This window comes from Oxyura jamaicensis, chromosome 33 (assembly GCF_011077185.1).
Source record: "Oxyura jamaicensis isolate SHBP4307 breed ruddy duck chromosome 33, BPBGC_Ojam_1.0, whole genome shotgun sequence".
In the NCBI taxonomy this organism is placed as follows: Eukaryota; Metazoa; Chordata; class Aves; order Anseriformes; family Anatidae; genus Oxyura; species Oxyura jamaicensis.
In genome coordinates this window covers 1,965,702-1,986,857 of record NC_048924.1, presented here as the reverse complement: position 1 = coordinate 1,986,857, position 21,156 = coordinate 1,965,702, and the positions used below count along the sequence as shown (strand labels likewise).

General features: G+C 57.5%; 2 protein-coding genes across 7 annotated transcripts in view; both read left to right on the top strand.

Annotated features, from left to right (window-relative positions):
- Positions 1–21,156, top strand: part of ATF7 (activating transcription factor 7) — a 60,083-nt gene that overhangs the window by 20,853 nt on the left and 18,074 nt on the right. For 3 of the 6 annotated variants that reach the window (XM_035308914.1, XM_035308915.1, XM_035308917.1), the window contains 2 exons: positions 18,180–18,276; positions 20,788–20,906. In XM_035308914.1, coding sequence (XP_035164805.1) covers positions 18,180–18,276; positions 20,788–20,906 — 216 coding nt within the window. Of the gene's footprint in view, positions 1–9,510; positions 9,808–11,053; positions 11,105–18,179; positions 18,277–20,787; positions 20,907–21,156 lie in introns of those variants that run through there. The other 3 variants (XM_035308918.1, XM_035308913.1, XM_035308916.1) reach the window with 3 other exon arrangements.
- LOC118155577 (E3 SUMO-protein ligase EGR2-like) lies at positions 8–3,701 on the top strand. The gene is made up of 2 exons (XM_035308919.1): positions 8–141; positions 324–3,701. The coding sequence occupies exon 2, from the start codon at positions 2,086–2,088 to the stop codon at positions 3,004–3,006; it is 921 nt and encodes a 306-aa protein (XP_035164810.1). The 5' UTR covers positions 8–141; positions 324–2,085; the 3' UTR covers positions 3,007–3,701.

Genomic DNA, 21,156 nt, shown 5'->3' with positions numbered 1-21,156 from the left:
GAGGTGCGCAGAGCAGCCCGGAGGTGAGAGGGAGGCAGTGCCCATCTGCTTCACAGCAAAGCATCTTGCTCTTACGGCAGTCCCAAGGGGTGGGTTTGTTTCCGTCCTTCTCTTGTCCTTCCCCTTACGGCGTGAAGCAAGGTAAGAAAAGATTCCCTGCCTCGAAGGTGCCAGGAGCCACCGGTACTCGGAGGAGGAGATCCAGAGGGGTGTGTGAGCCCTGCTGGAGCTCGCTGCCGGGGCCACGCGTGCGCAGGGCACGGATGTGTTCGCTTGGAATAGGAGCACGTACGGAAAGAAATATCTGTGCATTGATTTAACAGCCTCCTCGGGGCCTGCCTCTTGAGACTCCGCTCACGAAGGGAAGGCAGACGAGCTGCGTGAGACACTCAGAGGGTTAAAATCGAGTCTTGGAGAAACTTCAGCCCAATTGGCTACCTGCTGTTAGAGCAAGCAGGAATTTAAACGGTGATTAAGCAGAGTTATGACACCCCGTCCTCCCATAGCAATTGTTACTGTCCTGGCACGGGAGCTGAGTGGGGCTAGCCTTGGCCATGGGCGCAGGGTGTTTTTCCTAAAGAATCCCGGCTCCTACCCCCCCCCCTCCCCGATTTAATGAGGTTGGAGCCGTTATGGCTTAGGAAATCGGAGCCTTATTAAGCAGGAGAACAGCTTCTGCGGAGCAGGGCGGCTGGTAGCAGTCACCAAAGCAGGACAAGGCTGGTGAGAGCTGGAAGCCAAGAGCAGGACTCACAAGCTCCCCGTCCAGGGCTCCGTGCCGTGACCGATGCCGGGTCTCTGCCCGAGTGAACCAAGCACCGCGATGCCATGGGGCACCCAGGGACCAAAACGAGGGGCTGGATCCTCCGGGAAGCAGTTCCCATCCGTCTGCGAGCCCTTGGAGGCGTTACAGAGACCTCCCCTGCGTGCCCGAAAGGGTCACAACCTGGCGGGGTTGAGCTGAGGCTGAGGCCCCTGTGAGCCAGCCAAATATTAAAATGAAAAAGTGGGGACGTTAACGATGGAGCCAGAATAAAATAAAAAAAATAATAGAATTCTCCAAGCTTTTTGTTATGCTTGGGCACAGATACCCCTTGTCTGCACTTAGCATGCGAAGGCACGTATATGTTGTGTCCCTACTGCACCCGAGTGATTTGAAGAGCTGAGCCATAAACCAGAGTTTCTCTTCTGGTTTTTAAATCCAAGGAAATGTCTGAGGCTCCGTGGCGAGGAATTCCTGTATGTGCCTGCCCGCTTCACATCTGCAGCTTTTTATTTGAAGCCGCCACAGCTGAAATAAAATTCTGCAGAGAAACATCTTGGTTAAAGGTCCTCCGTTATTTTCCAGCAGTGCAGGTTTCCCGAGTTAATTATTTATTTCCAATTAAGGCCTTCGCAGCTGCAGTACCTGTGCAGCGGGCACAAAATGGCAGATGCTGCACAAATCCCCGAGCGTTTACAGCACGTAATGGGTCCGTGGCGAAGTAGCGCTCGGTTGTAGTAACTCTTCAGGTCGTTAGCATCAAAAGAAGTGAATTAATTCTGAGTTGTGACTCGTGTGTTGTCGGCAGAGCGAAGTGCCACCTCCCACCTCTTGCTGAAGGTATTTTTGGAGGTGGGGAGGGGAAAGCTAATTTTGAATAATAATAAGCTGGAGAAGGCATCTGAAACCAGTAAACGTTTATTTTTTACACTCCTATAACTTAAAAACGGCCAAACCAATTTAAACCAAATTGGATAATAAAAAATATTGCTCCTAGGCTGAGCCCCTGTATGCCAAGTTCCAGCCTAGAATGAATTTTTATGACCAAATTATAAACCCCCTAGAAATGAAGGTTTAAAATGGAAATGTTGACAGACCTTTAACTACAAAAGCACTATAATAGAACTTCTTTTTTTTTATAAAATGGCCGTTTTAAAATATAATTAAGGCTTGAATATTATTTAATAGCAGCATTTCCTGTAAGTTAAGATCTTTTATCATTCCTCCGGCTGGGGTTCGCTGCCAGTTCTGCGGATGCCACTTCTGCTTTGCATTAGAGGCACGTGCGCGGCGCTGAAGCGACGCAGACACTTGTCTGTCAGATGGAAATGGCTCCGGACAGCTTTCCAAATCCCCCCCGTTTCGAAATAAGAGCCTGGATGCCGAAGGACTCGCCGGACCTTTGCGCAAACCCCGCGGCCGCGCAGCAAGCGTCCCGTAAAGCCCGTGCCAAAGAGCCAAAGAGCGATCATGTGAGGAGAGACGCCGTTTTCTTCGCAGGAAAACGCCTTCGCATCCCCTCCGGTTGGTTTGGCGTTCAGCACGAGCTGCCTTTTAGTGCTGTGGCCGCTTTGGTCCCCCCCAGCCCGTGCCCAAAGCCTCTCCGGGCAGCGGCCGCGCTGCGGAGAGAACAGATAACAAATCTGGAAGCCCGCCAACGAGCACCGCAGCACGGAGAGGCAGCCTTGCGGGGACGAGGAGGAAAGGCTTTTCTTTTGCAAGGGCTTTCTGCAGGCTTCTTCTCCCCTCCTGCAGCGCGGGCGCTGCCGCGGCTCCGCACCGCCGTCCTCCCCGATGCCCTTTCGGTGCCGGTGCTGGCCCGGTGCCACGGGGCAGCTGTCACCCCACCCAGCCCGGGCTTGGTTTTCATCCCTGCCCCCCCGCACCCACCCCCGCCTTTTCTTGGACTGGCTAATTCCTCTATTTTGCTGCCTTTCTTCCCCTCTGCACCCTCCCCACGGTATAAAAATAACCCCGGGCTGGTTGCTGCAGCGCCACGGCTGCAGGGAGCGTTGCAACACCCGCTTCCCGTCATGGCACATGGCAGGCTTCAAAGTGGCACCAGCCAGGGAAGAGAAACGGTTACTGCAGGGTGTCCTCCGCCTTCTCCCCCTGGATTTCTCCTTCCCTGCATCCTTTTTGCCTGCCAGCAAGCTCCTGGCTTCAGCCCTGCTGCCAACCCCCTTCTGGTGCAGCCCTTGCGATGCAGCGGTGGTGCCGAGGGCGGGAGGCAGAGCCCGTGAGATCCCCACCTTAATTTGCTGGGGCCATGTGTTTCGTGGGAGGCTTTTCTTGTTCGTTTAGGGAAGAAGACAACCGGCAGAAGGCACCTGGGGACGGGGAACATTTGCAGGGGAGCCCCCGGTGCGCTGCAGGCACGCTCGTGCTGCTCGCCCTTCCTCGCCGGAGCCCCGGGGCTCGCTCTGCAGCTGCAGCCACGTGCGAAGGGCTGGGTGGGCGAGGGCAGCTTTTCCCTCCTGCCCAGGGCTTGGAACATGGGTGCCTAAGGCCACCGGGGGAGGCGGCTGCTGGAAAGGGCATGCACTGCGGCAAAATTTATCTGGAAGCCGTCGGTGGATGTTTTCGTCTACCGCAGCGTCCTCCTGCGTGTGCAGCGCTAGGGGGGGACTGGCAAGAGCCTGTGGAAGGTGCACTGGAAGTGCTTGGTGAGGCTTTAGAGCGTATTTCTCTAAAAACCTCTCAAATCCAATTAAATATGGGTTTGTTTGTTTGTTTTTAAGGAATTGTTTTATCCATACGCAGAGGAGATAAGGAACTGAAACTTGCTTTAGTTCCTTTCTACTTCTGATTTTAGAAAATCGGCGCTGACCCTGGCCTCTCACGCTGGAAATGCAATGAGGTTTGGCAACAGCTTTCGCATTTCTTAGAGTTATCTCTTCTGGTGAACGCCTACTCTAAAAAAGAAAACAACAAAAAAGCTCGTAATAGGATTTCTTGGCCATATTGGCTGCTGTAGCAATTAAAATGAAGAAACAGCACCTCCGGATTCGAAGAAATAGCTGCGTGCTTTTCCCCTCGGCCGCCTCAGAGCTGCTGTGCTGAGGCTGCAGGCTGCCTAATAACGCCTTAAAATATGCAGCAGCCGGCGGTAACGCGGGTCCCGTCAAAGAAAAGGCTGGCGGAGGACGAGCCGTGCTGCCGAGCCATCCGCCGCCGCCGCGCCGGGCACGCTCGCCGCTCGCTTCGTTAGCCTACTTGCTCATTTGGGCATCAGCCGGGGTATATGAGGCGGCACACAAGCGGTATAGCTATCGCGTGTTGCGGTGGAAGAGCCGCTGATGGAGCTGATTGCCCTTTTGGAGCACCTCTCGTCCCAGAGGATCCTTCGAACCGCTCGCAAATCACAGCCGAAGCGCGCCCAGCGCCGAGCCGCGGCGCTGGGGTGCTTCGGTTCCAAAGGGAGCCCCCCCTGCCTGCCACAAAGGTGGGCGAGGGCTCGGGGGCAGCGGCAAAATCTTCTTTGGGGCTGCCCAAAACTTGATTTCACCTTGGGTGGGTGAGAGGAAGGGCGTCGAGCAGCTCCCAACCTGGTTTCCAGGGCAGGCAGGGCTGCCGAGCCCCCTGCTTCTCAACGGGCGACTTGAAAAGTCAGGGGAGTCATTACACAGAGAGAGGAACCGGGATATTCTCCCTCCCTCTCCTCATTCCTGTTTATTCATGTCTGACACACGTCCGTCTACATTCTATACAGACAAATATGCACGAAGCCTGGCTCGGAGCCCCCCTTTCTTGGGGCCACGGCAGAAATATCCGTGGGTCACAGCGTGGGAGAACGTCCCCCCGCTTGGAGAGCGGCCCCAGCGCAGCGCCCGAGGGTGCAGGTTCAGCGGGGTGCCCGCTCATCGCCAGCATTTTGGTGTTTCGGGGTGTTTTGGATATTTCGGAGCCGGCTTTCGGGTTCTCGCCCTTTCTCAAGGGTCCCCCGCGCAGAGCTGCTTGCAGCCCGTTGGGCTCCGGAGTTCCTCAGGTGCTGCCAGGTTTCTAACAATTGTCATTTCTTTTATTTCTTTTATATTTTTTATTTTCTCTGAGCCCCCTCCTTGCTGTTTGTTCCCAGATTACGAGGCGGTTTCCACTTGAAGCCGGGCTGGGGGGGTGGTGAAGGAGGAGGGAGGGTTTCCCCTTTCTTGGGAACACGATCGGGGCTGCAAAAAATACCCACAAAGGAGCGTGGCTGCGGGCTTGCCGGGAATGCTTTCTTCTCGTTTTGATTTAAGGGGCTTTCACAGCCGCGGAGTTTCTGCTCCGAACAAAATAATCTCAGCCCAGCCCTCACCTAGAGCTCTCGCCCTATATCAAAAATGCAAACGGCGTGTGCTGCTAGCGCGGGGCCGTAAATCCAGCCGGGCTCTTTTATTAACTCGAAATTAGACCGATCTGAAAACTTGCTCAGGAGGGGCAGAAAGCTGCCCGGGGCCGCGTGGTGGTGTTCAGAGGCTCGCTTCCAACCCGCCTGCTAATTCCTGAGGCTTAGGAGTGGGCGTGCGGACAGCTAACGCTCCCCAGCTCAATGCAGGCGGGTGCAGCACCCAGCTCCGACGACGGCCTTGCTCTGCCGCTAGATGCATTCAATCTCCAGTGCAGGAGTTTGCGGGATTTTCTGCAAGCCTCTTGCAGAAAATTCAGGGAAACTGTCGCTTAAGGATAAAAAAACAAAACAAAACACAAGTGGGGGGACTCGGCGAGAGTCTCCCGTCTCCTTCCCCAGCAAAAACGGTGCCGAGGAGCCAGCTTTGGGTCACGAGGGGAAAAAAGAGAGGCGTCTTTTCCCACCTCACACCCCACACGGAGTCAGTAGCACCCAACGAGCTGGTGACCTCTTTCCATTTCAATCCCTAAACAGCAGCAAGGAGCCGGGGGGGGGGGGGGGACAACACTTTTTTTTTCAGGAGCCTGCACCCCTGCCCGCTTCTCTGAGCCCAGCAAGACCCGACCGAGCCCTGCGGGAGCAGCGGCCGGAGCTGGCTCTCGGTACAAGGGGAGAAGAGGAAAGATTTCAGCCTCCGAGGATGCTCGCCGGGCCGGAGCCGGGCATTGTGCGGCGGCCGCTCCGCCCCTCTGCGGCTGACTGCGGCTTTCCGCCGCGGCTGCGGCTCGCCGCGATGCCGAGCAGGGGACGCCGCGTCCTCGTGCGCTTTGCGAGCCCCCGAGCCCGGCTGGAGAGCAGGGGTGGGATAGGAAAGCCCTAAGCAGTAATAATTATCTCGGGTTCTTTCCAGAGGTGCTTCACAGGAGGTCAGAGAACGGCAGCAGAGCTGATGGTAGGAGGGATTTCTAGGTAGGCTTTTTTATTTTTTAGGGTGTTTTTTTTTTTTTTTTGGCCAGCCCTTCTCTCCCCTCAGCGGCCGCTGCTTTGCTCGAGAACCGCAGAGACTCAGCTCTTCATCGAGGTGTGAAAGCTCACGACAAATACACATCCGTTTATTTCCAGCCACTCTTAATGCCGGGGGAAGCATTTGGAAGGGACCGCTGGGCCCGGGCAGCCGCCGCGGTGCGCTGCCGCTGGGGGCTGCGGTGCCGCAGCCGCACAAAGGACTGGCGCACGCACGTCGGGCGCGTTACAGGCAGGAAGAAAAAAGCACCTTTGGGGCTTTTTTTTTTTTGCCTAAACACGTGGCCAAGCCGCAGAAGCCCCCCGAAGGTGGCAAACGGGGATTTCGCTTCGGGAGATTCGCCCCTTCCTCGGGTTAGCGGGGCTGGTTGGGGGGGGATTGAGGCTGGATAAGCCCGGGCTAAGGCAGGTCCTGGGAGCTCTGGCAGAAATAAAGAGGTCCGTGGAGCACGAGAGGCTGGGCTGACGTTTGGTGACATCCCCGCCGTTCTTACAAGGTCCCCTGCAAATCTCCTGCGATGGTAAATCTCGGGAGGAGCGCGGCGGCGTGTTTATTTAACACCTGCTTAATGATGCAAGCTGAGAAGCTGCACCGCCACTTCCCGAGCACTCGCAGCAGCTGTTTAGCTCAAATAATTTTTTTTATATGCCGGATTAAAACAATAAAAACATTAAAGTCCTGAAATTCCCCCTGAGAGTAAACATCTAGACAATAAAGACTTGTGTGTGTAGGGGATGGGGTGGGAGAGTTCTGCAGCAGTGCCAAACAAGCAATAAATTAATCTCAGCAGTAAAGGCTGCTAAATGGAACCATTTCATAAAATGAAGTTCTCGCAAAACGTCGGAGCAGTCTGTCTTTGGGGCAGCTAAACGTTTTTTGGCTTCTGAACTTCTTCGGGTTATTCATAAGCGCTGGCTCGTGGCTGTGTGCGGTCCCCCCCGTTAGGCAGAGAAGCGGGGTTGGAGAACGGGCGAGGGGCTCAGGGTCGCAAGGACGATTGTCGGGAATTCAGAGCGTCACCTGTCGCTTTGGTCTGCTCGAACCCTCCTCGTGTGGGCTTCACACAGGGAGATGAGCGGCTCCGTCTCAGAAAAAAAAGGCTCCTTTACAAGAATAAATACTCAAAGGACCGGATCTGAAGCAATCCGAGCCAGAGGTACAAACGCGGAGCGGCCCATCCCACCAGTGCCTCTCTCCTGGGTATTTTTCTGGCTCTTATTTTGCTTTTTTGATGCGAGGCTCCTGCTTTCCCCGCCGCTGCTGCCACCCCAGCCACCTGCAGAGTCGCCGTGCGATGTGCCAGCGGGTCCTCGGCGCTGCCGAGGGTGCGGGTGCGAGCTCTTCGCTGCACGGCATCGCTGTCGGCATCCGAATTCTGGCCCTGCTAATTCACCTGCTCGCCTGGGATCAACCCGAGCCTGTGTCTCTGTGGCTGGGGGAGAGTTTTCCTGGTCACGCTTCAGGTTTTCAAAGCAGTTTGCGATCGCCGCGTTAGCCACTCTCCCTTTTAAGAGGCTTGTGCGATGTTCGCCATAAACCTCCAACATCGGCGAGCTTTAGAAGAAAACTTGGATGCATTTCGCTCCGACCGCGCGTGGAATTTTAGCAAGGGCAGCCCGTAACGGGGACGGAAGAACGGTTGGGACCCCGAGGATGCGAGCGAAGCGGTTCTGCGTATTGCTGCACCGCTGAACCAGCGCCCGGGTGGCACCCGGCAGGGCTGAGCTCTGCTGCCGGGGCTGGGAGGAGGCTGGAGATCAAACGGCGCGGGGAAACGCGGCTCGCGTTATGCTCGCCTCCATCCCTCCTGATTTTCCTTGCACTTAAGAGTTTCTCCATTTTTATTAAGGGCTGCAGGCGGGAAGTTATGTTAAAAGGGTTTGCCGTTAGCCAGGAGCAGCCAAGGAGGCAATTAGGAGCGAGCGAGAGCCCTGGGCCAGCGCGAATTGCAGCTGGGAAGCCCGCTGCAGACGCAGAGGGGCTTTTGCTGGGGGTTCGGTCAGGTCACCAAGCCCACCAGAGAGCCGGGAGCGTGCTGATGCTCTCCTCAAACGTAACCCTGGTGTGCACACAGCTGAAACCTCCCCGTCGTGAGCAGGCGGTGGGGAAGAACGTGAGCGGAGCGAGGAGATTTGCCTCCCCGTGAGCCTGCCCCGACTTGCCGGGGAAAGCTTGGCGCCTTCTGAAGGCAGGCACGGCGGCGCAGTGATCGCGGCCGATTTGGGGGAAGGATCCAGGTCCTTGGCGCAGGTGATCTCTGGGTGCGGGACGGAGGGGCGCAAAGAGCTGGAGTTCGACCCCTGTGCGACAGGCTGCTCCGAGAAACCATAAATCCCGGGAGAGAATAGGGTCACTGAGAACCTCATCAGGGTGGGAGCAGCAGCGCCGCGTTAATACGCCCGTAAATCTACCTGTTACGAGAAAACAGGTGGCTCTTCCGAGAGGCAAAAAGAGGCAAACGCCTGGATTTTTTTTCTTCTCTGCCGTCGGCCTTCCTCCTTCTTTAATTTCTGCCTCACCCCATCGCTTCTCGTGGCCCTTACAAAGTGAGGGACTCGGGGTTTTGTCCGTTTCTGGGAACGCAGCAGGAGCCGGGGGGGGGGGGGGGAGGTTGCCAAAAGCTGCGGGAGGAAGGTGCGAGGGATGCGCCGAGAAAGGCTGCGATCCCGTGCGCTGAGGTCGGGGCCGGGAAGCTTTTTGCGCCCTGATGGCGCTGCGGGAGGGGTTGGCCGCAGGGGAAATCATAGCCCAGGGTGGGAGCTGGGAGCTGGGGTGGTTTGGGGTGCTCCGAAGGGACGCGGGGCATCTAAAACACCCCAGCTGCTTCTCAGGGTGGCCGGGGATCCGCAGAACTGCATTTGGCTCCTGCTTTTTGTCCCTCTCCGCTCGAGGCTTCGTTAAGCCGTGCTCCGGTTGTGTGGATCCGCTCCTCCTCGTAGCTGCTTCCTCCTAGCTAGGAGTTGCTAATATTAACGGGGAAATAGGCTAATGTGCTAATATTAAAGGGGAAAAAAAAGCAACGAGCCTCTGTGTCCGTTTAGCGTGATGCCCTCTCCAAACCGGTGCTGTTAGAGGTTCCCCGTGAGAAGTTCTAGCTCAGGTCCACAAAAAAAAAAAAAAAAGACACAACCCACAAACCCAGCACCCTGTTTTCTTGCCCTAAAAGCCTAAGGAGAGGCTCGCACAGCATGAATGGGTGGGCGCCCACCCAGGCCTGCGAATGAATTGAAGGAAGCCAACCTGCCAGCACGTTGAAACCCTGAATGGGGACCACGGCATCCTTCTTCTAATTGCGGTGGTGCTCAAAGGTCAAGGCTGAGTCACGGCGACTCCTTCAAGCTGCGGCGCACGGGCACAATGAGAGCTTTTTTTTTTTTTTTTTCCCACTGGAGCTAACTCTTTGTTTTTAGGATCAGCTTTCTTGTAGCACCGGGACAATGGCGCGGCGGAGGGGATCCGCGCTAGCGAGGCGTCTTCCGAGGGGACAATGGCCGAACCTCTCCGATGAGCCTCAGCCCAGCGGGCTCCCTCCTGACAATTCCCAATTTGCTTCCCAAATTAACGTCAGGGGATCGGATTGGAGCTGCGGCACCGGCTGTCCCGGAGCGGTAAATGGGGTTTTCCATCCATGGGAGCCCCCTGTCCGAGGCCCGCTCCCCTGGCACGGCTTGCCCTTGTGCTCCTCCAAGGGTAAGTCCAGGGAGGGCGACGGCGCCGTGCCGGGGCGCGCAGCTCCCCGCAGAGGTGCCCGGGCTGCTCCTCGCTCCCACCCACGTGCCTCGAGTGTCTTTGGCGAGATGCTCGTCCCGGTTTCATCTCGCTCCTGCTGGCTCATTTCCCTCCGACCGCATTTTTGGGTTCCCTCTCACCGCATTTTCGAGCTCCCCTCCCGGCACCGACAGCGCCGCCGGTGGGGGCGAGCGGCGCAGGGTCCCCGCCAGGTGCGAGCTGCACGGGGCTCCCCGTTGTCACCCAGGGCTCGGGGGCTCGGTTTCCAACGAGGCCGAGCCCGTAGCTGAAATGTGCGGCTTGGCAGCGAGCGGGGAAGCCGGAGCGACTCGTACCGTGGAGCTGCATGTGCTGCGGCACCTGCTGCCAAAACCTCTCCGAGCCCCTGCCTCATTGACAGCCTTGGCCCCTGTCCAGAGCCTGTTTAAGAGCCCCGTGCAGCCTCCCAGAGCACAAATCCTCAGCCCTGTAGACAAATTAATCGACTCCAGTTCGGATTTAATTATTTTTGCGCATGCATTCTCGTTTCTCGGGGTATGCGGAGAAGGAGTTTCCTGTTATTCTTTTCTTTTCACTCTATAAATTATCTCTGGCCTGCGTGCATCGTGCGGGGCTTGCTGCTGATGCTGTTTGTTTGCTGAGAACCAGTCTTTGCTCCCAAATTATTCATTCAGGAGCTGGGGAGCGTTCGAGGCAGGAAGGGTGACTCACTTGGTAAACAGCAGAGGCTTGCAGGGGAAGGCAGGAGCCCAGATTGGGTTTCTGTGGTAGATCTGAAGGCTTGGGAGGGGATGGGGGGGGGATTTTTTTTTCCTTTTTTCACCCTTTCTTCCCCTTTCTTCTCTACCACCAGCACCGGGGGTTCGTGATTCTTCCTCCGGATCGCGGGAGGGCAGAGCCCCGTGATTTACACGGCACCCCTTTCCCCCCTCAACGCCCCCCAGCTCCCCGAACCCCTCAGCCCCGCGGCCGGGCAGGGCAGGAATTCTGCGTGGCCGAACGCCCGCGCTCCTTGCCCCTTTTCCCTGGTCCGTGGCCCCCGGCTCTTGCGATAGCAAGAAACGCCGAGCTCCCTAACGAATCCCCGCCTGAAATACGGCCGGGGGAGCGCAGCCGTAATTGCCTTTGTTAATATATATTTTTTTTTTCCTGCAGTGCTTCTCGCACGGCTCCTGGTGCTTGCGTGCGCGCTCGGCTTCCTCTCCTAACGCCCTCGTGAAGTATGGTGCCTTTTTTCCCTTTTTATTTGCTCTGTCTGGTAGGTAGGGGGAGAATTGATGGCTTGCCCAAGGTCACACTGAAAACCTGTGGTGCTGCTGGGATTCGAGCCGGGGACGTAAGAATGATTCACGTCCACGCTGGAGCTATCTGGGGGATCCCATGGGGCAGGCGCACATCCGCAGGCACAGGCTGCGGAGCCGCTGACGCTCGGCAACTCCACCCCCTCGCTCACCTCCCTTAATTACCGCTGGGCCTCTCCTCTTAAGTTATGTGGCAGCGGTAATTAATACGTGGGTTTTAATAACCTTCACTGGCGGCGAGACGAGGCTAAGAACGCTCCACCGTGTGGAAGGAAACAACCAGTGCATCGCCGCAGGCTTTGTGCTGACGGCTCCGTCCACGCCAGCACCGCGCGAGGGGAGCAGAAGGGTGGCGGTGGTTGTGAAAACGCCGCCTGCTCCCACGTAGCCCGGACCCGTCGGAGGTTTGGGAGCCCGACCCGCCTGGGATCGCGTGCCGGGCTTCGGGCTGCGATCCCGGGGGGGAGCTGAGCACCGGGGGCTGCTCGTCTGCACGCCGGGTGTGCTGTGGGCGAAGCAGCCCGGCTGCTCCTCTGCCTTTTTCCACATAGAGCCCTTTTGAAAAAGGGGAAGAGAGGTTGGTTCTCCGGTCCTTCGGGGCCTTATCAAGAAATCCCTTGGGTTTTCTTTGGCTTGGATTCGACAGCCAAAGCTCCCGGCGTCCGAGCCGGGACGTTTATCCCCGTTATCCCGCCGGGATCGATGCCGTCCCAGCACGTAGCTCCCGGCCGTTCAGAAGGGCTGAGGGTGGTTTTGTCTGTGCCCAGACGTGATGCTGAGCTCCGGCGTGCTGGCGGCGAAGGAGGAGCTGTGCGTGCCCCAGGAGACTTGGTTAAAAAAAAAAAAGAAAAGTTGAATGCGGAGTTTATTAAAGAATTTGCCCCGTGTGTCCTTGGCCGAATGCTTCCCTCCTCGCCGCTACGTGGTGTGCTGTAGGCCAGATGGTTGCTGCCTTCCCCCCTGCTGAAACACCTGCATTTCAGCGGAGGGGCATGTGTATGAGAAGCCCTCTGGGAGAAGCGAAGCTATAGAAATGTAAATTAAATTATTTACCTACTCCCAGTTAAATGCTCTGCCCTTCTGGCCAAGGAGGGACGGGGATGGGACGGGCTCCAGAACCTGCTTAACTCTTTGTTTAAATCTCAGGGAACTTGGGGGGAGCCACCTGAGCAGCTAATTGCCGGGGATTTGGGAGGAGCAGCGTGCCGAACCCATAAAATCCCCTCCCTCCAGCCTGCTCCCTGCTGCACTGCGAAACGGCGGCTCGTCTCGGGGACCCCGTCGCGTGTTGTCACCGTGTCCTGGCCGCCCTGGGGGCCCTCTGCTCGCTGCAGGTGGGAGAAGTGCACGAGGGGAGGCTGGGCGCCGCCGCGTGCTCCCAGCCTCTCCTCCCCACGCAAGCGCTGGCGGGGCAGACGAGCCGGCGCAGAGGAGGTGCTGCTGCGCAGCTCCCATCTGTGACCACTGGCCAAAACACAAAACGAGCCCCCCCCCCCCCCCCAAAAAAAAAAAATATAACTCTGAAATCACACGGTTCTCTCTCCAGAAGAAAAAGAAGGCATCTTTGTTGTGGTTTGCACAATGCTAATCCCAGCAAAGCGCCTGTTAAAGGCTGCGCTGGTGGTTTGGACGGGGCTTCCTAACACCAGCACCCTGTGAACAGGCTGGACTTGCTGATTATTATTCTTTTTTTTCTTCTTTTTTTTTTAAAAAAAAAAACAACAAGGGAAGGAACGTGAATTAATCATGGGGCAGGATGTAAGCAGATTTTTAAAGCAAAAGGCATAGCCACATGGGTCCCTGGAGCTGCCAGAGCCAAAAATAACATTGCAAGGTTTAATCTCGACGCAGTTTTAGTGGGGGGAGAGGGGGAACAGCAGGGGGATCTTGCCCCAAATGCATCCCAGCCTGCTCCTTTCCGAGGTGCTTGAGCTGGCTGTGGCCTTTTTGATTTTTGACAGAAATAACCTTTTCCTGCTGCCTTTTGGGAAGGGCACCAAAAGGGGTGCTTAAAGCCTGGACATTGCGAAGCCGGGCATCCCGCTGCGATGCCAGAGCCGGCCGTACCGGGGGAGAGAGGCAAGGGGCTGAGCTGACATTCCCCGGCCCGTGGGGCCGTGGAGATGAGCCCTTGCCCCCCTTTTAGGCTTTCCTTCCTCTCCTGCACGAACCAGGGTGCCGAGACCTTGGCTGGGGGGGGCTCTAAGCACTGAAGCACCGTGGCCGAGCCGCGGGGCGCCGCGAAGGATCCGCTCCCCTCCTGCCGAAAAGGCTTTGTGCTGGGCAGGGCTCCCTGCGGATACAGGGACGTGCCGTGTGCGACCTCGGGTTTTGTTCTCCATCGCTCGTAAACCTTCGCTCTTCTTTTCATTTGGCCTCGGCTCGCCGAGGTGCTGTCTCTTCCCTCCTCTAGCGGAAGGATGCCGCCACTGAAGCCAGCTCTCCCGGCGCGCTCGGCAGCCGAAGGTGCCGACAGAGCACCCTCGGCTGCCTTTGGGACCGTGGCACCAGCTTTTCCCATGGGAGCAGGCGGGCTCCGAGCCCTTTAGGGGCAAACCCTCCGCTGGCGGTACGAGCAAAGGGAAAACGGGGCCGAAATCTCAGCATGCTGTCCCTCCGAAGCGTATAAAATGAAAGCGTGGCTTCACTCTCGCCGCATTCTTCCGAACCAACAAGTCTTCGCCGTGTCACCGCCGCCGTCTCGTGCCACCTCCTCTCCTCTGGAAACGGGCCCAGCTGGGGATTCACGGGGCAGATAATTGTAATGGTCCCCCCCGGCCTCTAAAACCCATGAATCACTCCGGTAGCCGGGCACTTTACGCGCATTAGCGAATTAATCCTTGCAGCCTCGGCGCAAGGGGAGGGAGGGAATTAGCGTGGTCATTGCTCAGCTGGGAAATGGAGGGGATGGAGCCCGGATCTCGCATGGGAACCAGAGGGGGGTCACATCACTCAGAGCCGGCACCGCTCACCTTTGGGCACCCGGCCCTCGGGGACGCCCGTGACCCTGCATTAGTTACCTCTGCGGCTGGGCCGGGCGCCCGTGGGTCACCCGTGGGTACCCCTTGCCCCCCGAGGTGGTGCTTGGAGGGCAGCGCAGACCCCGAGACACCCCCCCAGCCCCCTTGTCGTGGGATGCTCACACCACGATAGCCGAGCTGGGCTTTGGGAGCCGCACCCGGGGTGGCTCCTTTTGGAGGTCGGTGCCTTTTTGCTCAGCTCAGCCAGCGCCATCGCTTCCCTCCAGCGCCGCGCCTGCAGGGCACGTGCCATCTCCTTTTGTCTCCCGTCCTATCCAGGTGTCTCAGCCACGCTGCGGGCGGAATAACGCTGCTGTGCCGGGGGTCGGAGCAGCGTTTGGAGCCTGATGCGGCCAGGTTTGGCTCCCCACCCCTCCCAGGTCCCACGGCTTGCGCTCTCTGCAAGGTGAAGCCTCCTTTTCCCAAGCGTGCGCCCGGGGAACGCTCTGTGCCGCCGCAGCCCGCGCCCCGTCCGTGTTAAAGCTGAATTTCGGCCAGCTGGCTGGCTCAGCACCGCAGCCCCTGGTCGTGTTCTCCGAAAACGACTGTCAAGGTTAAAAAAACAGGCACGCAGCTCGCGCGCCGTGGCTGCCGCCAGCGAGCACCTGGGCCGCTGGGCTCGGTGCAGTGGGTTCAGCACCCTCAAACCCTCCCTTTGCGTGGGATTCGTCCCGCATGGGATGCATCCAGCTCCGGTTTTGCCTCTGGCCCAGGGGAGCTCAGCTCTCGGGGGGCTTTCTGTGCCGGGCTGGAGCCCGTGCTGCGTCTCTAGCCTGTGTCCGGGGACAAACCGTGCCCCGTTTGGATGCGGTCGGACGCTTTACGAATGCAGAAGCGAGGAGCAACCCTAAGCAACCCCTTGTTTTTCATGTCCCGCTTCTTAAATCGATGGAAAATGTTTCTGCCTGAAGATCCAGGCTTCAGCCTGCTGCGTTTATTCTCTGGCTCTCGTTCTAGCAGAGATGGCACGTCGGTCCAGCTGGAAGTATTGTGCCCTATTAAATAAAGATTTTTAAATGAGCACGCTTATTCATCGAGCTGTCACAGCCTGTTGAGTAAAGAATGCAGACTGTCCAGCCTTAATCTGCCTCAAATCTGTTCTCTCCAAAAAGCTGGGGCTGTCTCTTGGGTAAATAAACTCAGCCCCGTGTTTACCCAAACCCCCAAATGCCATCGGTGCGCTCCAGCCCTCGCACCGAAGGCAGCGAGGAAGCTCCCAGAGCCGTGGCAGGGGGAGAGGAGAGCTGAAACGGGGGCTGTGCGCGGCGCTTAAAGCAGATTTTACGCCGCCGCCGCTCGCGGGGTCGCTGCTTTTGGGGCCGATGCACGCCACGGAGGCGGCCGCGGCATCCTCGGCTCCGCGCGGCTGTCCCTCGCCCCAAAGAGTTTACAGCCTACATCTTCTTAATTCAGACACCCGCAAACTAGCAGGCTGAAATAACGCTGCTGTATGTCAGCTGCTGATGGAAGGAGATTAAATATTAAAGCCGGTGCTGTGGCTTTAACTCATTCGCCCTTTTTTTTCTTTTTCTTTTTTTTTTTTTTTTTCCCCCCTACCCCCCCTCCTCCTTTCCCCCGCTCTCCCCCCTGCTTTCTTCTCCGTGTAAAATGACATGATTTAGAACTGAAGTGCCAGACTCAGCCTCTAGGTTTCGGCGTTTGGAAATGCATGTAGAAAGATATATTGTGTCTGTGAGCATTTCTGTGCAGAGAAAGAGAGAGCGCCGCAGCTAGTAAGACCACATAAAGATGTTAAATAGAGCTGTAACGCGCGCCGAAAGCAGCAAAAGTGCCCTAGAAAAAAAATAAAATAAAAAAAAAAAATCCTGCGCGGAGCAAAATGAAAGATTAAAATAAATTCAGCGGCACCAACGCTGCCAAGTCCGGGCTGAAACGTGCCCCTTGCTGGAGCCAGGGCTGCTGGGGAGGACTTGTGGGGGGGGAAATGTGGCCCTCTTCACCCCCTCCTCGCCCTGAAAATCCAATTTCTTTACCTAGCACAAACCCAAATGGGGGAATTGGGGGTTTTTTTTTTTTTTCTTCCCCCCCCCCCCCCCCGTGTCTGCGTGTTGAGCATTTGGAGCCGCCTGCCTGCTCAATATTCATCGGGAACCGGCTGCTCCTCCGTCCTCGCAAAAAAAAAAATCCCGATTTATTCTCAAACATTTACCGTAACCCACCCATTTTCCTCCGATAACGGCTCGTCAGCGCGTCGAGCCGGGGCTGGCAGCCGGCGCTTTTGGGGCCAAAAGTGTGGCAAAGTGCCGGTGCCAACCCTTCCTCCCCGCGTCCCCCCCTTTCCGCCAGCGCTTTGTGGCGCGGCGCAAAACGAGGCCGCAGATTTGGGCTCCCTTGGCGAAACGGCGGCGGCGGCTTCCAAATCCCACCCCGGGGCTGCGCTTCGCTCGCCTCCCCTCCTTTGTTCGGCCACGCTTCGGCGTGGCGGAGATTTGTGGCGCCGGCTGGAAGCGAGTCACGTCGGGGCTGGGAGCTGGGGCCGAGGTTTTGCTGAAGCTTGCGGGAGCGTGGAGGAAAGAAACCCGGCAGAAGCGTCTCTGCGGGTCTTCAGCAAAACCGTTGGGAAGGGGGGTTTGAGGTTTAGCTGCAGAGCAGACAGGGGAGCGGCGACCAGGAAAGCCCCCGCGTGCGCACCCCGGGGTGAAGCAGGCAAAAACCTCGGTGTTGAGCCGCCCGCAAGGGTGTAAAAGCTCTGAGCTCTTTTAAGTCGAGCCCCGGTTACGGGTCACCGTCAGAAGCCTTAGGGACCTGTCTGCTGTACCACATTTTAAGGCTGCTTGGCAGAAGGAGCCTGTGCCCAAGGGGAAGGCGGGTGGGATGCGCGCGGAGGCGCCCGATGCGTCGGCGGGGCCGCCCCTCGCCGCTGCTGGCACAAGGCAGCTCTGCTCGAGCAAAAAAAATCGAGTCCTAAATAGGCGTCGGGAGGAGGGGGCGAAGCGCTCGAGCTCGTTCACCCAAACAGGTGGCTTTGGGGGGGTGCGAGGGGAAAAAAAAAAAAGGGGAAAGGGCGGAAATCCTTCGCCGCAGCAGCAGCTCTTTCTAGAAACAAGGAAAAAAAAAAAAAAGAAATATGGGCAGCCCGCTGCTGCACGGCTGCCGGCTGCGTAAAAATCCTGCAGCACGGCCCGCGCGGTGCCCTCCGCCTCGCGCTTTGTCGCAGTCTGTTAGGAGAGGCGCAATCCATCCTCGGCTCTTGATTATTATTTGCTTTAACTCTGTCCTTGCCTCCCTCTCCCCTGCTCCCTCCGCCTCGCGCGGCGCAGAGCAGCCCCGCGCCAGGCGACGCTGATGGCAGCGAGCCCTTTTGTCTGCCTTTCGGCCCCGCGGGGTTCCCAAAAGCACGGCCCAAAAGCGGGGTTTTTTAGCCCAGAATCCTGCCGCAGGTGGAATTTCAGGCGGCGTTTTTATGGCACGCCAAGGGCACCCCCCACCCCCTTCCAGGCACGGCACCGCCACCAAGGGCCGGGTCCGTCCCGTGCCGTAAAGCCCCGGGGCTGAACGGCCTCCCTGGTGCCAGCTCTGCTGGAAAAAAAACAAAGCTGACCGACCCCTAATTCCCCTAATTTGTCCCTAATTCATCCCTCCATCAGCCAGCAAGCGAGCGGCACGTTTCGCCGAGCGGCGTGGCGGCGAAACCGTTTGCATTTCCGAGCTCGGCTGCAGCCACCGGCGCAGCCCCGCCGCTTAAAAAAAAAATCAAAAACACAACAAAAAACAAAAAAAAGGATTATCCAAAATATTCGTCCCCCCTCCGCCAGAAGGCCGCCTAATGGCTTTTGGGTTCCCAGCCCTGTGTTCACACCCCGCTCCTCCAACAATCTGTCCCGCTCTGGTTTTGCTTAACGCTCGGCAGCGATTGTGTTACAGTCGCTCTCCGGGCGGCTCCCCCCGCCCCCCACCCCCCCCCCCCCCCCCGGGTCCCCGGCGGGCGGGGGGGGGGACCGTAAAACCCAAAATGCATTTATTCACCATTTTCTAAATTGTTTCATTTCAGAGGTTTACAAACGAGGACCACCTGGCGGTTCATAAACACAAGCATGAGATGACATTGAAATTCGGCCCTGCTCGAACCGACTCAGTCATCATAGCAGGTATGCGGCGCTCAATCCAGGCCAACTCGGAAAATGGTGCACATTAATATAGCATGACTGCAAGATTAATACCGGGGACCAGATGCACTGAAAAACGTCCCTACCTCCCATAAAAAGCTCTTGTGATCTGCATTTAATCAGGAGGAAAGGAAAGCCAGAGGCTTCCAAGTTTCTTTTTTTTTTTTTTTTTCTTTATTTTATGGTGGTATCAGGTTTTGTTGGGGGGTTTTTTGTTTGCCTTTTTATTTTTTTTTACCTTTTTATTTTTTTTTCCTTTTTTTTTTTTTTTTCTTTTTTTTTTTTTTTTTTATGTTCTCATCCTTTTTATTAAGCCTGGAAGATTTATGGACAAAAAGGCCTTTCACGTTGCTGCGTGCGCTTTGAGGACGATGAACCAAATCTGACAAACCCGGCTTCCTCCCCTCAGCCCAGGTGTCAGTTTCCTTGAGCTTTTGGGCCAGCAGTTAATAAATTAAAACGCCGCCGAGCGCTCCGGCTACTGCTGAGAGCACCTTTGCAGAGCCCAACCGAGGCGCTCTGGCAGCGTGCGGTCAATGCAGCCTTTATAAAATTGGGGGGAGAAAAAAAAAAAAAAGGGTATTGTCTGGCAGCGGATCACTGCCACTTGCAGACCCCCTCCGGCCCTGTCGGGCTCCTCTTTCGGGCTCAGTAAATGGAGCAGGGTTTGTGTGTCCCCCCCCCCCGGTGAAGGGAGACGTCGTTTTGAGTGGGATTGGGCTAACGGGAGTTGATGGGGAAAATTTGGGGGTACGGGTTTGAAGAGTCCTTATTGGGTTCCTGAAGAGGAGCTTTGCTTCAGTTCGCCCCTGTCTCGGTAGGCCGGGGGGGGGGGGTTCCCGGGGGGGTGGGTTCCCTTCTGCTTGCTAAACCCGGGTGGGAGCTGGCCGGGAGGCTGCGAGCCGAGGGGGTTCACAGCCCTGTCTCCCCCCGAAGCCCACCATTAAAAGCCCTCAGCTTTGCTTCTCCTGGGTGCAAACCCTTAAGGGTAAAACCCTTGGGGGGGGGGGAGTTGAAACTGGGGGGGGGGGGTTTAGCACACGGAACAGCGGCGAGGGCTGACGGAGACACCCCGACCCCAGCAGAGCTTTTCGTGGCTGATGCTCAGTGGGTTGCTCCAGGGTGAATCACAACAAAAAGAAACCCCACCACCTATTTAGCTGTGGTCAGCACGAGCCCAGCCCATTTCACACGAGCATCCCTCCTGTTGCAGAGCCACCGTTTTGTCCCTGGGTTTTCTCCTTCTCCTCCTCCCTCCTGCTCTGCGCTGAGCCCAGGGCAGCGTTTCGGCGTCCCTTGAGCTGAAGGGAGCCGTAAAGGATCCGTCCCCCTCCGCCCGTTACAGAGGGTGATTTGGGGGGGGGCACGTGCACTTCTGGGGTGCTGAGCTGCTGCAGTTCCCGGCGGTAGGAGCGGGACACGGGCAGGACGAGGGAGGTGACGCTGCTTCATCCTGGAGACTTCTCGGACATCGCCGAACGGGGAACGGCCCGAAAAGAGCCGCGAAAAAAAGCCCTGGAAAAGCAGCCTCCCGCCGAGAGCTCCGGTTGACAAAGTTCCGTAGCTTAATGAAGAGAGATCTGGGGGGGGGAAGCTCAGAGGAGGCCTGGGCTTTATTACACCGAGCAGGCAGGGGTTGAAGTCAGGATGGGAACAAAACCCGCTTTGGCGAAGCGATCGCCGAAGGCTGCGGGGGGCTCCGCCGCTGGCCGGTGTGGCAGCAGACGGGAGGTTTTCTGCGGCTCGAGCGTGGCCGCTGCCCTCAGCCGGTGCCGAGCAGCCCAATTTTCAGGCAGGGAGGTCAGGGGGGAGCCATCCCAGGGATCCCCTTTGTGCTCACAAACGTGCCGAGTCTTCGGCCAGCCGGCTCCTGCCGTACCCGGGCTCCCGACCTCACGTCCCGCGGCAGCGCCGGGAGCCTCCTGCCTGCTTCACGGCCTGGGAGATGGCCAGAGGGATCAGGGCTCGTCGTGTTAATACGCGGGAATACGGCCCCGCGGGAACTGCTCTGGGCAGCGGTGATGGTGATCAGCACTCCCGTGTCCACCCCGGGATGCGCGTTGGTGCGCCGCGGGGCCGCTCCGTTTGGCCGCTTCTCCTCCGATCCCTCCGTGTTTTAAAGGTCTGCCCCTTCAGGGAGACCAAACCCCGCTATTTTCCCTTCCATTTCAGCCCAGAATGGGCAAAACCCCGGGGCGGGAGGGACGGGGCAGCACCCGGGCAGGAATCCCACCGAAATCGCTGCACGCCGCTCGCCGCAGTGATTGACTTCCCAGCACCATTTACCAGCGAAACAAAATCAACAAGAAATTCTTTTCCTCTTCCCGAGTTGTCCCTTGCTTTGCAAACACGACACACACCTTAGCAGAAAAGCGGCCAGGCTTCTGCAAAGCAGGGGCCACGCATTTCAGGCGTCCCCGGAGAGGATGAAGGGGGTTCGGGGGGGTTTTCTGTCCCCTCCCTGACCTCCTCTCCGTGTTGCCGCCCCAACAGATCAGACCCCGACCCCGACTCGGTTCCTGAAGAACTGCGAAGAGGTGGGACTCTTCAACGAGCTGGCCAGCTCCTTCGAGCACGAGTTCAAGAAAGCCGCCGAGGATGACGAGAAAAAGGCAAGAGGCGAAGGCGGCCACCGCGGCCCTAAAAGCGAGCCGGGCGGTATTTTGGGGCTGGGGGGATGGAGCTGCTCTGGTGGGAGGCGCATGGCGCAGCACGGTCTCGGATTTATTGTGCTGGCTCACGGTGGGACTTTATTTTTTTAGCTCGGGTGGCTTTGGCTGGCAGGCCTGCAACGCGAGGCCCGCTTAGAGCGGGTTTGAAGGGTTTATTATTCCTTCGGCTTTTTCACTTCCAAAAAAAAAA

What these genes read in the sequence shown, in the direction of transcription:
- LOC118155577 (XM_035308919.1), top strand. Translation starts at nt 2,086, where the DNA reads ATGGAAATGGCTCCGGACAGCTTTCCAAATCCCCCCCGTTTCGAAATA.